Raw genomic sequence first — 14,256 nt, forward strand, 5'->3', positions numbered from 1 at the left:
CTCCCTTTTACCTTACTCATTACTCTTTGTGTTCCTTATTTCATACTAAGTTTTATTCAAACCATCATGATTTTGTCTCTCATGAATATGTCTGAGTTGATCTACCTGATGTGACCTTGGCCTGTAAGAAGTTGTGCAAGGACACAATCAAGCTGGATAAAACTAAAGAAGAGTGGAATAAGTTGTTTGTTGTTTTTTTTAATTATGCTGGTGTTTTTAATTTTTTTTCTTCTTTGAATTCTTATGCATTAATAAATCTACGGTTTTTACTTTACAGTTTGGATTTTTCACATTAGATCATTACCTAACTATGAAAAATGTCTTCGAATTAGAAGAACTTACTGTTAATAACGAGTAGACACATTCCTACTTTAGATCTCACATTTCCTTGTGAGACCTATATCCACACATTTCCATAATCTGATACAATTTAAAAACTTTATATTAGTTTCACGAAATTAAATATATACTAATACAATATGTATGTGATAGTTAAGTGTCAGAATGAGAACAATAGTTTGAAAAAAGGATTTGAATATCTCTATGTACAATCCAGCCCTTGAACGTTTCATTCTCTGAACATACTTTCAGTTTCACTGACCTTTGGTAATATCAAGAGACATGCAATAAAACTTTCACTTTTTACCTTGGCATTGACAAGACTTAACCATGCTCGACAGTTTTTTAGAAAGTGTGTGAATTCCATCAACTTGGTCACATCAACAATCTCAACCACCTTTATTTAATCACTCCCTATTCTCATATTGCAATTCCTCCATCTTTCTGAATCTACTCGGATTCCCTTCCTGAAAAAAAAACAGAGAGAAACATTTCTAAAACCTCTTGAATTTCTTTTTGATCCACTTTCACAAACACAAAGAGAAATATTTTAAATCTCACATCTAAGAAAGATAAACTATCAGAGATGGGGTCAGATTCTTCGGTTAATAATGGTTACATCATCGACATCGACTCTGATTTCGACGATTATTCAGATGCCGATCCGACCAACTACTTCAAAAATCTCAACCTACGATATTTTGCTGCCAAACCAAAGGAAATGCTATTCGAGTACACTGAGTTGAAGGAAAAGTGTTTGGAGAATGACAACCCGGTTGCCCACTATATCGAGGGGATACTTAAGTACTTCATAATGGAAGACCAACATGCAGGACTATATCATTTACGACAAGCTTCCATTGGTAAAAATGATGAAGGTACGTTACTTTACGGGTTTGTTAATGATGGTTCGTGGTCACTTATGGAAGGGGAGAAAGTATATGGATAAACTTCGATGGCTGGAAAAACCATCGAGGTCCAATCAAAGCTGGGAAAGAATCAAGAACTCCCTAAGTTCAATTCCGTGTAATTACACTCATGATGATTATGCGGAGATGGTTAACATTCGGCCACGGAGAATGTGCCATCCCGAGGATGACATAAATTTAGTTTGCTATTAGTGTTACTACTACAAAAAGGGTTTATCAATGGTTTTCCTTTGCTACTCGTGAAGAATAAGAAATGGAAGGGTTGTTGTGTGTAAGTTTATCCATACAATATGTTTTAATTTGTTTTTTCAGTTCATGCACTATGTAATCGTCTATGCTACTCTTTTGTTTCAAGCTAGTTTGATGTCTGAGTGTTTATATTGTTGTGTCTGTTTATCTATGCAATTGTTCTAATTTTGTATTTTCAGTTATTGTACGATATGTAATCTAAGTTGCTGTTTTTGTTCATTGAAAATGAGTACTACTTTAAGGGTCGTGGAAGGTTAGTTAATTGTGGGTTTCATGACAAAAACAATATGTACAGTTGTAACATTTAGCAACTATTTTAAAATTATTTTGCAAAATAGTAAGTTATTAAAAATCAGACCCAAAAGAATATACCTTCTCGAATTTATAATGTAATTTACGTTTATAAAAATTTAAAACAAATATTATTTAAAAAACTAACTATTTTATTCAGTCTCTTAAATTAATTCTTTTTGGCAAAATCTATTGTAAAGAATATACTTGGATTACAAGTTTAGTATTAACTACATTTCCAAAAATTATGGAGTTAACAAAAAAATCCCATCCATATAGAAAATCGTATCATAGATTCCTTATTCATGGAACTGAGTTTAAAATCTTTTTCTTTGTTCATCCAACAAGAAAATCACATCTTATATTCTCAATATTTAACCCTAGATATCCGTACTATAGATCAAACTTCTCCCTTCCTAATATAAATACAGTTTATGGTTCACATAAACGGGACATCCTCTCAAACTAATATAATAAAGGTTGTTTTTCTTATGGCTTCCATGATCAATACCGTCTATTTGAGCGAGATTCATCCTTTCAAAAATGTATGGAGAGTTGATGTCAAAGTGCTTCATAAGTGGATTACATTGAGTCACCAATACGGTGCTTCTATTGAGATGGTTTTATCCGATCAAAATGTAAGTTTTAGTATTCTTATCAGAAACTTAATCCATAGTATAATACTAAACTTTCATTACATGCTATTACATTATTTTGTATTGATTGAATTTCATCATTTAGTTATATTTTTAAGGATGTAAAAATCCATGCAACATGCAATCAAGAATTGATGCCACAGTTTGATAGGCAATTGACTGTTGGAGTTTGGAAAGTTATTACTAACTTCCAATTGAGAAAAGCTTGTGGTATCTACAGGACCACCAATCATGTTTACAAGATGGTGTTTGTTAGTGAAACTAAGATATACGAATCAAATGTTCAATCATATGATATGTTCCTCAGTCTCCCCGATTTTGGCAACGTGTTAAATGGTTCATAGGACAAGTGCTTTCTTATAGGTAACCCATTTCTAAAAGTCATGGAAGTAATGCATTAAAAGATTTGAATTTATATTAACTTTTTAGTTTTTTCAAACATATATTCTTGGTCAAGTCTTGGATCTTGGAGGTCCGTACTTGGTTCAATGCGCAAGAAAAGAAATGACCAAACTGAAGTTTACTTTGAGGGATATCAAGTGAGTTCGTTTGAAACTGTTTCTGATGTTTTTGTTTTTTAGTTTTTATGGTAACATTATGCGTATGTTTCGTGGTTATTTACTTCAATGGCTTCACAGAAACCTACGCCTGCATTGTTGCATTATGGGACGATTGGCTCAAATGCTGATCGAAGAAGACAGCAAGCTAAAGGAAGGAGATGTTTTTCTAATACGCTTTGCTAAAGTCTGCAACTACAACGGTACTGCCATTGTATAATCATTGTTTTTCGGTTAGTTTGTTTAGAGTATATTTACGTTTATGTTGTTTGCAGGGGAACTATTAGTCTCCAATGCTTTTGATTCTTAATTGGTTTATACAAACCCAGATATCAAAGAAACTGAAGCACTGAAACAAATGTAAATTCGATTCCTTTTAACCACAATTTCCCTATCGATGATGTGTTTCCTAATGATGACATTTTTATTTAAATCATTTAGGTTTCATGGTGAACCTAACGAACTTCAGACCATTCAACCAAAGAGTGAAGATGTTCAGATGCATAACAAGCTGATGAGGTGGTCTCAATATCCCTTCACTACCATTCAAGGAATGAAACGATTATCTAAGGTGGGTTGGATTACACACAAACAAAACAAATGCAAGCGTCGTTTGTTTCTCTCCTTATTAAAAATGTTTTTATATGTTTTTGTAGGGTGAAAAGTGTAGAGTTATCTGTCACGTCTATGCTATTGATACCATGAGTGGTTAGTATTATTTTGCTTGTGTGGTATGCAACAATCAGGTGTTCAAACCACATGATGCTCTTGATGAACTGAATTTAAAGAACTGGTGGTGTAAAATTTGTCAGTGTAATGTTGAGAAGGTCTTAGCTAGGTCAGTGCATTTCCTATCAATTAACTTATAAGAGTTATTTTTATATAGAGCAGACTCGATGTACATATATGAAATGTGGTGGCTTTTTTATTTCTTTATAGATACAAGTTGACTTTGCTTGTGCAATATCTAATCGGTGAGTCCGAATTGAATCTGGATGACTCTGCCACTACGTTCATTGTGAAATCGTCTGCAGCAGAAGTCTTGGACCCGGCACCAAATCAGGTAAGTTATTCGTAGTGTATAAATTTTTTTGTATTAACACTTTAATGATTAGTTGTTTTCTTTTAATAATATTTGTTGCAATATTTAGGCTCCAATCAACCATCAAGAAAGTTTACCACCTCATCTTGTGGATATTGTTGGTAAAACTTATGGATTTGGTATTTGTATCGTGAGAACACCAGTTCTCATCTTGCTGAGTACAAGGCAATGAAAGTTTGGAACCTTGATGATATTATTATGAAGAAAATTAAGTCTCTCCATCAGACTTCGACCAGTTTGGGGAATAAACAATGCAGAGAAACTGGTGATGAGAAAAGCAAATATCAATTCGAAGCGGAAAATGATATAAGTGGCTGAATTTGGAGAAGAATCATGGTTTAATTTTTTCTGTTTTTTTCAATTTTTAATATTTTGTTTTAATATTTGGTGTTGATTTTTTAATGGTTTTTTATTTGGCTGTTTTATTATATTGTTCTGTTCTACTTTTGCTTTTCTGTAATGCATTAATAAATCTATCATTTGTTTTTTTTATTTACTCTGTTATGAGTTATTAAATCTATGAATTGGTTTTAATAAAGCAATTTCTTCAAAACAACACTAAGAAGCATATACGGTACAAGTGTTCTAAAAGAGGTTTAGAACATACCTTTGTAGTTCTTAAATTTTGCAGAGCTTTGCAGAGATGGTGTGACTCCATCGTTTCGTGAAGAAGTACAAAGCTTGGAAGAGATACCATCCAAGACAATGATGCATGAATAAGATGCAAACGTATGAAACATTAGTTTATATAACCTAACTTAATGCACACGAAATTGGATTGAATAGCAATATATCGTATGAACAACACATCTTATAAGAGTTGTACCACCTAAAATCAACTATTCAATCTATAACCTTTCATGATCTTAAAAATACGGTGAGAATACATAGTAAATTCTGGAGAGACTTAATCAAGCAAATATCAATTCAAAAATTTTGATGAATTATTTCAGATTTAAGAGTCTTTAAAATTTTAAACAAGCTTACCGCCCAAAATTCGATGTTTGCTGAAAATATCATACAACATTTATGATAGTATATTCATTTACTAAATAATTTACGATCATAACTAAACACCTAAATTGATGGGGATACGGTTTACTTCATTTTTCATAGAAGACATTGGCAATCGTAGAACCCTTCTAAAATAACATAACTAAACATCATCTTCAAACTTTCGTGAGCCACTATCAACAGAGATAACTGTTTAAGCTGTCAAAGGAAAATGAGAAGAAAAAGAAAGGATCATACCGAAAGCAATGTATCCGAGTTTTCTCCCCTCGAACGCAATGTAAGAAAAACATCCTCTAAGCCTGTCGCCACGCATCAGTTGGTTCCTCTAACAATAGTCTATAAGAGATTAAGCGTGGTGTCAGTAAGGATGTATTTAAGAACTCTATCGTTTCTTCAGTACAAGATACGTCATACACACCTATAAGCACTACAAACAGATGAAAGTGCAGTCTAGGTAATTTTTTTTTAAGAGGAAACATTTATAGACGCTAAAACGATGCAGTTAATCGTAATTTCTGATATATCAATATATAAAACATCCAGATCTGGACGTATTGTCAAATGATTTGTTCAAATCTCCAGAACCAAGGAGTTGTTTGACAAGACTATCAAGTAAGTTTCTTTGATTATTATTGCTTTTATCAGTCCATATATGATCAAGTGACTATAATTTCAATATTTGTTTTTGCACAGATGCTAAAAAGGTCAACAACTCTGGAGTTCAGACAAACAATCTAGGAGTATCACAGAAACAGATAACAAAGTCACAGAAAAAAAGGGAATAGCAAAGAAAGCAAGAAAAACTTCAAAGAATGTTTTAAAAGACATTACAAACATATCACATGCCTTGGAGAATGACAAAGAAACTACCCCATCCGCCTCTTCTAAACGAATATATGAGGATAAAAGCAGTGGTGATGATGACACAGAAAATGAGGATTACAATGTAGATGATCAAGGTATGATGATACTCAATGTTTAATAATGTTTAAATGCTATCTCGACAAGGCATGGGGTTCTAATATTTGATTGTGTTGTCGTGACATGTATACTTGAAGAAATCGATGATGAAATGGACTTTGACTGTAGTTCACAGGATAGTTCAGATTCCTAAAATGAACTATCAGACTTTGATTTGGCTGCTGATGATGAAAATAATCCTACTACTGGTATACATTATGGTTGCCGTACGAAATCTTCGAAATCCACTTCGAAACATAAAGGATATGTAAGCACAACACAAATTTTGTAAACTAATAAAAGTTAAGTTTATTTGTATAATTGGGGTGTGTTTTCTTTGTTTTTAACAGCTTACCTAGATGAAGGTGATCCAGAATACACATGTGGTTATTGTAATGCTATTATGTGGTATGGTGAAAGGTTGAACAGACGTAAGAATACAAATAATCCTATCTTCACACTATGTTGCGGACAAGGTCAAGTTCAGTTGCCTCTTTTAAGAGACCCAACCGAAGTACTGAAACGACTGATATTAGGAGATGATGCACAAAGCAAGCATTTTCAGAGAAACATGAGACCTTTTAACATGGTCTTCTCATTTACTTCTCTAGGTGGGAAAATGGATAGATGTGTTAAGAAAGGCGTTGGTCCGGATATGTTGCAACTGCACAGAGAGAATTACCATCTAATGGGCATTCTGCAACCACCAAATGGTCAGCAAGCTAAATTCGGACATGTGTACATAGTGGACACTGAAACTGAAGAAGAAAACAGAGAGAATTGTCTGAGGTAATTATGTTTTTTTATTTGGCAAACTTAAAAAAAATGTTATAAAACCTAAGATTTTGTATTGTTCGTCAATATAGCTGTTGTCTTTTATGTGGAATTCAATACTTTATTAAATGAAATTCAATGTCTAACAACTTTTTGCATATATTTCAGCAAAAGTAGGCACCGTTTTAAAGTGAAGAGAAATGATGGACTCAAGAAAAAGATCATTGAAGTTTTGATGAAGATGTTAAATGAAGTGAATCCTTATGTGAAGCAGTTTAGATCAGCAAGAGATCGTTTTAATATGAACCCAGATCAGGCTTTTCATATGAGAATTGTTAGTAGTCGTCTTAAAGATGGAAGGACATACAATACACCCACAGCATCTGAAGTGGCTGCACTAATTCCTGGAGATTTCAATCTTGATATGGATAAAAGGGATTTTGTGCTTCAGAAGCATTCTGGGCGACTTATGAAGATTAATGAGATACATGTTTCATATCTTGCACTTCAGTATCCTATAATATTTCCATATGGAGAAGATGGTTTCAGGCTTGGTATACAGAAAGGTGTCACTGAAGACACTAAGAAACACCAGAAGAGTACTATAAGTATAAGGCAATTCATTGCATTTCGCCTTATGGAACGCAAGAACGAATCTCGATGTCTTTTACATTCCAAACGTCTTTTCCAGAAGTTCATGGTTGATACCAACATAACTATAGAGTCCAATCGTCTTCATTATCTAAAGTGTAATCAGTCTACACTCCGATCTGATAGTTATGACTCTATTAAAGAATCTGAGAGGGCTGGAAAGACTGATATGAGTGATCAGGGGAAATAATGGTTCCTGCCAGCTTCTTTCACAGGTGGTCCTAGATATATGAAGAATATGTATTTGGATGCTATGACCATTTGTAAACATTTTGGATTCCCAGATCTGTTCATCACTAAGTCCAAATGACATGCCAGAAATTCTTGCTAGGATTTTCAAGATCAAACTTGAATCATTTATGGATGACTTAACTAAGAAACACCTACTTGGAAAGACTGTTTCAGGTAAATTTGATCAATTGTTTAAAAAAATATTTGTTTTGTTATTGCTACTAAGATTTATTTTTGTTTTGTTTCAGCAATGAACACCATTGAGTTTCAGAAACGTGGTCTACCGCACTCCCACATCGTTTTATTTTTGCATCCTGATTCCAAACTTCCAATTACAGACGACATTGACAAAATTATTTCTGCTGAGATTCCGAGCAAAACTGATGTACCTGAGCTATACGAGATCATTAAAGACATGATGATTCATGGTCCATGTGGGACTGCTAATATGAATTCACCATGCATGGAAAATGGTATTTGCTCAAAGCCGTATCCCAAATCATTTGTTTTGAAGACTACTGTTAACAAAGAAGGGTTTCCGGTTTATAGAAGGCGTAACACATCTGAAAGTATTGAACTGAAGAATGGTTTCAAAGCTGATAATCGATGGGTCATTCCATATAACAAGCAACTATCTGTTCGCTACAAGGCTCACATCAACGTAGAGTGGTGCAATCAAACTGGTTCGATTAAATACTTATTTAAGTATATTAACAAAGGAAGTGACCGAGTTACAGTTTCTGTAGAACCAGCTGATACGGTTGTACAGAATGAGTTTAGCGAAAAGAGTGTGGAACCGAAAAACGAAATTAAAAATTTCTTCGACTGCAGGTAATGACAGATGATTCTGATTGCAACATATATCTCAATTTTTAAGAATGGAGTTTTTGATTTATATATATATATATATATATATATATGTATATATGGTTTTGTAGATATGTTTCAGCGAGCGAAGCTGGTTTGAGAAATTTCCAGTTCCCTCTTCATTTTCGGTCAACAGCTGTTGAGAAGCTCAATTTCCATCTTCCAAGTAAACAGCATATCATTTTCAAGGGAAAAGATAAGATGGAAGTTGTTGTCAGTCGTAAGCTAATCGAGAATACCATATTCTTGGCATGGTTCGAGCTGAATAAGATAGATTCGTTTGCGCGAACATTAACTTACGTCCAAATTCCCAACTACTATACGTACAACAAAAAGGAGAAGAAATTCAAAAGACGAAAGAGGGGATTTAGCATTGGCAGGATAAACTATGCTCCACGTAACCAAAAAGATTCCTACTATCTGCGAGTGTTGTTAAACGTTGTGAAAGGCCCTACCAGTTACGAGGACATTAAAACTTATGAAGGCGTTCTATATCCTGGATACAAAGAAGAATGTTTTGCTCGTGGATTGTTAGATGATGATCAGGAGTATATTGACGATCTGATTAGGAGAATTATGCTGGTTCAACAACTTATTTGCGAAATTTGTTTGCCAAAATTCTCATCAACAATAGTTTAGTTATGCCAGAGACAGAATGGGAACAAACTTGGCAATATTTGTCCGAGGATATTGAGTATAATCGTAGGAAAATTCTAAACAGGCCAGGTAAGATTGACTATTTTTTTGAAATTGTTATTCAATGTAGTAAAATATTGCAAACGATGAAGCATTGAAAATATTTAATAGTGATTTATTTGCGTTTTTTGTAGAACTTTCTTTAAGTGATGAGGAGAAAAGGAAGTTTGTACTACAAGAGGTTGATAGACAGTTGAAGCGTTTAGGGACTTCTCTTGCTAGATTCACTTCTATGCCACAACCTTCAGAAACAGACACCAATGATTCCAACGTCTTTATAGTCGACGAGTGCAGTTACCCCCACGAAGCATTGTTAGAAACTCTTCGTATTGATATTCCCAAGATGACAGCTGAACAGAGGAATTTTTTTGATGAAATACTTGATGCTGTGACAAAGAAAACAGGGGGTGAATTTTTTGTTTATGGCTTTGGTGGTACCGGTAAAACTTTCCTATGGAAATTACTTTCCGCAGCAATCAGAAGTAGAGGAGATATTGTTCTTAATGTTGCATCAAGTGGAATTGCTTCTTTGCTTTTATCAGGCGGTATGTGATATACCATGGATTTTACCCATTTTTAACCATGGAATACTAGTATTTTATTATATATTTAATCTGTTTTCTAGCCTTTTAGGTATGTTTTCAGGTTCAAGAGCATTTTGTGAGAAATTGACGTTTTTGGAGCATTTTGGAGTACGTGAGATGATATACCCGAGTCGACCATTCAAGACCAAGTCGGAAGTCAACATTGAAATTATAATCGATCGATACTCATCCAGAGTTGTCGATCGACGTAGCTGAGAAGATCCGCGTACTAGAAGATTATAATCGATCGATACACGTCCAGTGTTGTCGATCGATATCGAGGACGAAATGGTTTAGCCGACTACTTCACCAAGACTTCACCAAATTACGAGATTGCCCCTGACGAGTTTTTAACCTAATGGAAATGCTTAAATATTACTGCTAAGTGTTTTTGACGGCAACTTCGAAAGAAGGAAGCTTTTGACAACTCAGAGAAACAAAGCAGAGAGTGTGAGAGAGAGACTAGAGTTTTATTTGTTTTGAGAGATTGGAGAGATTTCTCATCTCCTTTTGTATTTCTACTTATTTCTATCTATGCAATTCTTTCATCTATCCATTGTCATGAATTGCTTAGCTATGTCTGAGTAGTCTACTTGTTAGATCTAGGGTTTAAATAGGTTTGTGGGATTAGCCCCAAACTATAATTGCTAAGTTGCGGTACTCATCAAATGGATTGCACCCTATGCTTGTTCTAGATTAACTAACTAGAATATAGATCACTAGGATCTTTGATTATCTTGAATTATCCATTTGAGCTAGCGTGTCTCCTGTTGAGAAGAGCGACAGCCCTCCTTGAGACCTAGTGTTCATTATCGGCTCGCGCCTAGGCATATCTAGAAGCCGTCGATTGATATCCCGACAGGTGAATCGATCGCCGAGCGAAAGGTGTATCGATCGATATCTCAAAAGGATGTCGATCGACTCTTTTTCTGTGTCAACATACGACAGTTGAGGCCAGAGATCTAGATTATTTAACCAGTGATACATCACTAGACTTAAGCGGCTGAGATCTATAGTATCATGCAAGCAACTTGTTAAAGCATTTATAGAAACTATAATCTCCATTCCTGAATAAAAGCCCTATGTCTAGCACTCTTTATCACATTTAAACAACCCATCATATTGTTAGTTAGAGCAACAACCTTGCTCATTTTATGAATTGCTATTTTTATTTGCATCATATAAACCAACTTCACCTAGGGTTGATTAGTATATTTTACTTAATTGGTTCCCCAGCTCCTCGTGATTTGATCCCTAAGTACTACAATTGTACCTCTTATTTGAGAGAGTAAGCTCTACTGGGTAATTTGAGACCTATCAAATTTGGCGCCGTTGCCCGGGAGCTTTGATCGCCATTAGATTTAATCTTATTAATCTTAGGTTTTTCTTTTTACCCCCTTTTTGATTAAAATTTTTCTTGTCTTTTCAGGTACATGCCCAGCAGCACAAGAAGCAACAGGAGAAATCAACTATTATTCTCAGAAGATCCTGCACACTTGGAACGCTCAATCCGCAAAGACCTACGCTCCGCATCGATCGACAGAACCGCAGTACCGTCGACTGATACTCACGTTCAACCGTCGACCGACACTCAGACAGCACCGTCGACCGATACCGTTCGCCGATCCACATCGTTCGATAATACTCACCGTACATCGATCGATACTATTCCGCAAAGCATGGTCGCGATTGTTATTCTCACGCAGGGCGAGAATGGAAACCTGTATGACCAAGATGGTCATCTGCGTAATGCAACAGGTCAGAAGCTAGATGCACAGGGAAACATAATCCATGAGCCTGAAGCTGAGGCTACAGGAGAAGCTCAAACACGATCGTTGGCAGACTACAATCGTCCAGACGAGTACTACACCAACATATTAGCTATTCGACTTCCAGAGATTCAGAAGCCGAACTTCGAGCTCAAGCCTCAGTACTACTCTCTCGTGTCTGAGATACCTTATTCTGGGCTATTACACGAGCATCCTATGGACCATCTGGAGAGGTTCAAGGATCTTATCGCTGCTATTCGTATGGATGGAGTCCCTAAGGACTACCTACTTTGCAAGCTCTTCAAATACTCACTGATTGGAGAAGCTTCGCACTGGCTCAAGCAGCTACCTACAGGATCACTGACATCCTGGGCCAACATCAAAAACGCCTTCCTGCGTAATTTCTTTGATGAGGCACGCGCTGAAGACTTAAGGAGCAAAATTGCCACTTTTCGCACAAAAGCCTAGTGAGACTTTTAAAGACGCGTGGATCAGATTTAAGTTCTTCCAGCGAGACTGTCCACACCATGTATTCAATGAAGTGCAGCTGCTAAGCACTTTCTACAGAGGTATTGCCTTGAGGTATCAGATGGCTCTTGATACTGCTAGCGAGGGGAACTTCAACACTATGAATCCAATAGAGGCTGTGAGACTTATTGAGAACCTAGCCAACAGCAGCAACACCAAGAACACTGACTATGACAAAAGAAATCGGTTGCAGCCATCGGGGAAGACCAGATGAATGAAGTCAGAGCCAAGATAGATGCTTTACATGCATTTCTGGGGCAGCCAGTCTGCTCAACTGAAGAAGGAGAGGCTATAAAAGATGATACAGAGGAAGATGTGAACTACATTGGAGGTACTGGATTTCAGAGATATGGAAACCAGAGTGGAAACATAAACTTTTTTGGCAGTGGTCAGAAGAGTAACTACAACCAAAGTTCACAGTATCAGAAACCCTTCACCAACACAAGGAACTACGGCAACTCAGCTTACCAAAACCCACCACCACCACCCAGGAGAGTAAGTTTGATGCCATGATGATAGAGTTCTAGAAGGTCAGCAGAAGTTTACAGTAAACTTCAATGGAAAGATTGATTATGTCTTCAACAATCTGACCACAAGGATAGACACCATTTGCACTCAAGTTAAGAAACTTGAGACACAGATTGTCCAGACTAAAGACTCTATCAGGAGAATTGGAACTTCTAAGGAAGTAGGGGAAGGAAATAGGAAACACCACGTGAATCCCATTATAGATGATGATTTCTGGCAAGTGGTGAAACAGGAGAAGCTACAGAAGGAGACTTTGAAGTGGAAAGTTCACTCAGTTTCGGTGGATCACAATGGTGTCGATTGACACCATCTAGTCCACATCGATCGACATCAACGATGGCATGTCCGGATTCGACTGCAGATTGCAACACGGTAGGATATTGACACTGCTGAATTCACGGCTTCTCATCCATACCCACCCACCCACACCTACGAAAATATCGATACGATGAGACGAGCCACTCATCGATCGACACAAAGATGAGAAACATATCGATCGACCCTTTTCTCCACCTACGATCGACACGCACCTCTCACATACCGAGTGCAACTACCATCGATAGACAGCAACTGAATCAATGCACTCAGACCCACACCGAAACCAACAAGCTAACCCTACATAGACTATTGGTAACCCTTCAGACACTGCACCTACATCAGAGGGAACTGAAGGAAGAAGGTTAAGGAGTAGGAAGGAGAAGATTCCTAAGAACCTTAAGAGGGAAGCTAATGACAAGGAGATTGATGGTTTCACTAAGAGAGTTATCAGAGTCCCACCAGAGAAAACCCTTGAGGAGGTTTTACTTCACAAGCAGATTGTGGATGTTCTTCAGAGAAACAAGGGAGACTGAAGATGACATTAAAAGAAGGTTTGACAATGTCAGAGAAGACATGAGGAAAAGGATTACTTTGAAGAAGAAGAGTGATCCTGGGAAGTTTGCAATTACCCTGTGTAGTACAAGGGATTGAATTTCCTCATGCACTATGTGACACTGGTTCATCAGTCAGCATCTACCAAAGGTCATGGCAGACCATTGGGCCTGCCAAGTAGAGCCTTCACCAGAGAATCTTTACATTTGTGGATTACACTCAGAAAAAACTCTGGAGGCTTGATCAGAGACCTGGAAGTGCATATTGGTAATGCTATCGTTCCGTCGATTTTCATGTCCTAGAACATAAAGCTAAATTGGAACTCTTCCTCTTACTTGGAAGAGCATTTATGGCTACAGTAGGAGCCATATGTGACATGAACACCAACATGATGTGCTTGACCATGATAGATCCAGAAATCCACTACGACCCTGTTCAAGCTTGGCAAACCACCAGCCAAAATCAAGTGGTAAATAGAAAATGATCCTGGTATCATTGCAGTTTGTCATTGTGAAGTTGGTACGAGACAGAGTACTCGGGATCGATCGACAGCACCTTAACTTCATCGATCGTCACCAGCAAGTCAGAGGAGATCGATAAACAGACATATATCATCTATCGACAGAGACCCACCAGAGATGAACTCGATCTACCAGATCAT

The 14,256-nt window shown here is 36.6% G+C and overlaps 1 protein-coding gene and 1 long non-coding RNA gene across 2 annotated transcripts; one reads left to right on the top strand and one right to left on the bottom strand.

Annotated features, from left to right (window-relative positions):
* Positions 1–328: 328 nt before the first annotated feature.
* Positions 329–5,385, bottom strand: LOC130502288 (uncharacterized). Its single transcript, XR_008940201.1, has 3 exons — positions 4,731–5,385; positions 647–806; positions 329–420 (listed from the first exon to the last, which is right to left on the bottom strand). It is a non-coding gene; the product is annotated as an uncharacterized LOC130502288 (long non-coding RNA).
* Positions 5,386–7,833: 2,448 nt separating this feature from the next.
* LOC130502289 (uncharacterized) lies at positions 7,834–9,869 on the top strand. The gene is made up of 5 exons (XM_056997060.1): positions 7,834–7,927; positions 8,002–8,584; positions 8,692–9,168; positions 9,255–9,346; positions 9,451–9,869. The coding sequence occupies exons 1-5, from the start codon at positions 7,834–7,836 to the stop codon at positions 9,867–9,869; spliced, it is 1,665 nt and encodes a 554-aa protein (XP_056853040.1).
* The last annotated feature ends 4,387 nt before the right edge of the window (positions 9,870–14,256 follow it).

Source organism: Raphanus sativus, unplaced genomic scaffold (genome assembly GCF_000801105.2).
Source record: "Raphanus sativus cultivar WK10039 unplaced genomic scaffold, ASM80110v3 Scaffold0484, whole genome shotgun sequence".
NCBI classification, from domain to species: domain Eukaryota; kingdom Viridiplantae; phylum Streptophyta; class Magnoliopsida; order Brassicales; family Brassicaceae; genus Raphanus; species Raphanus sativus.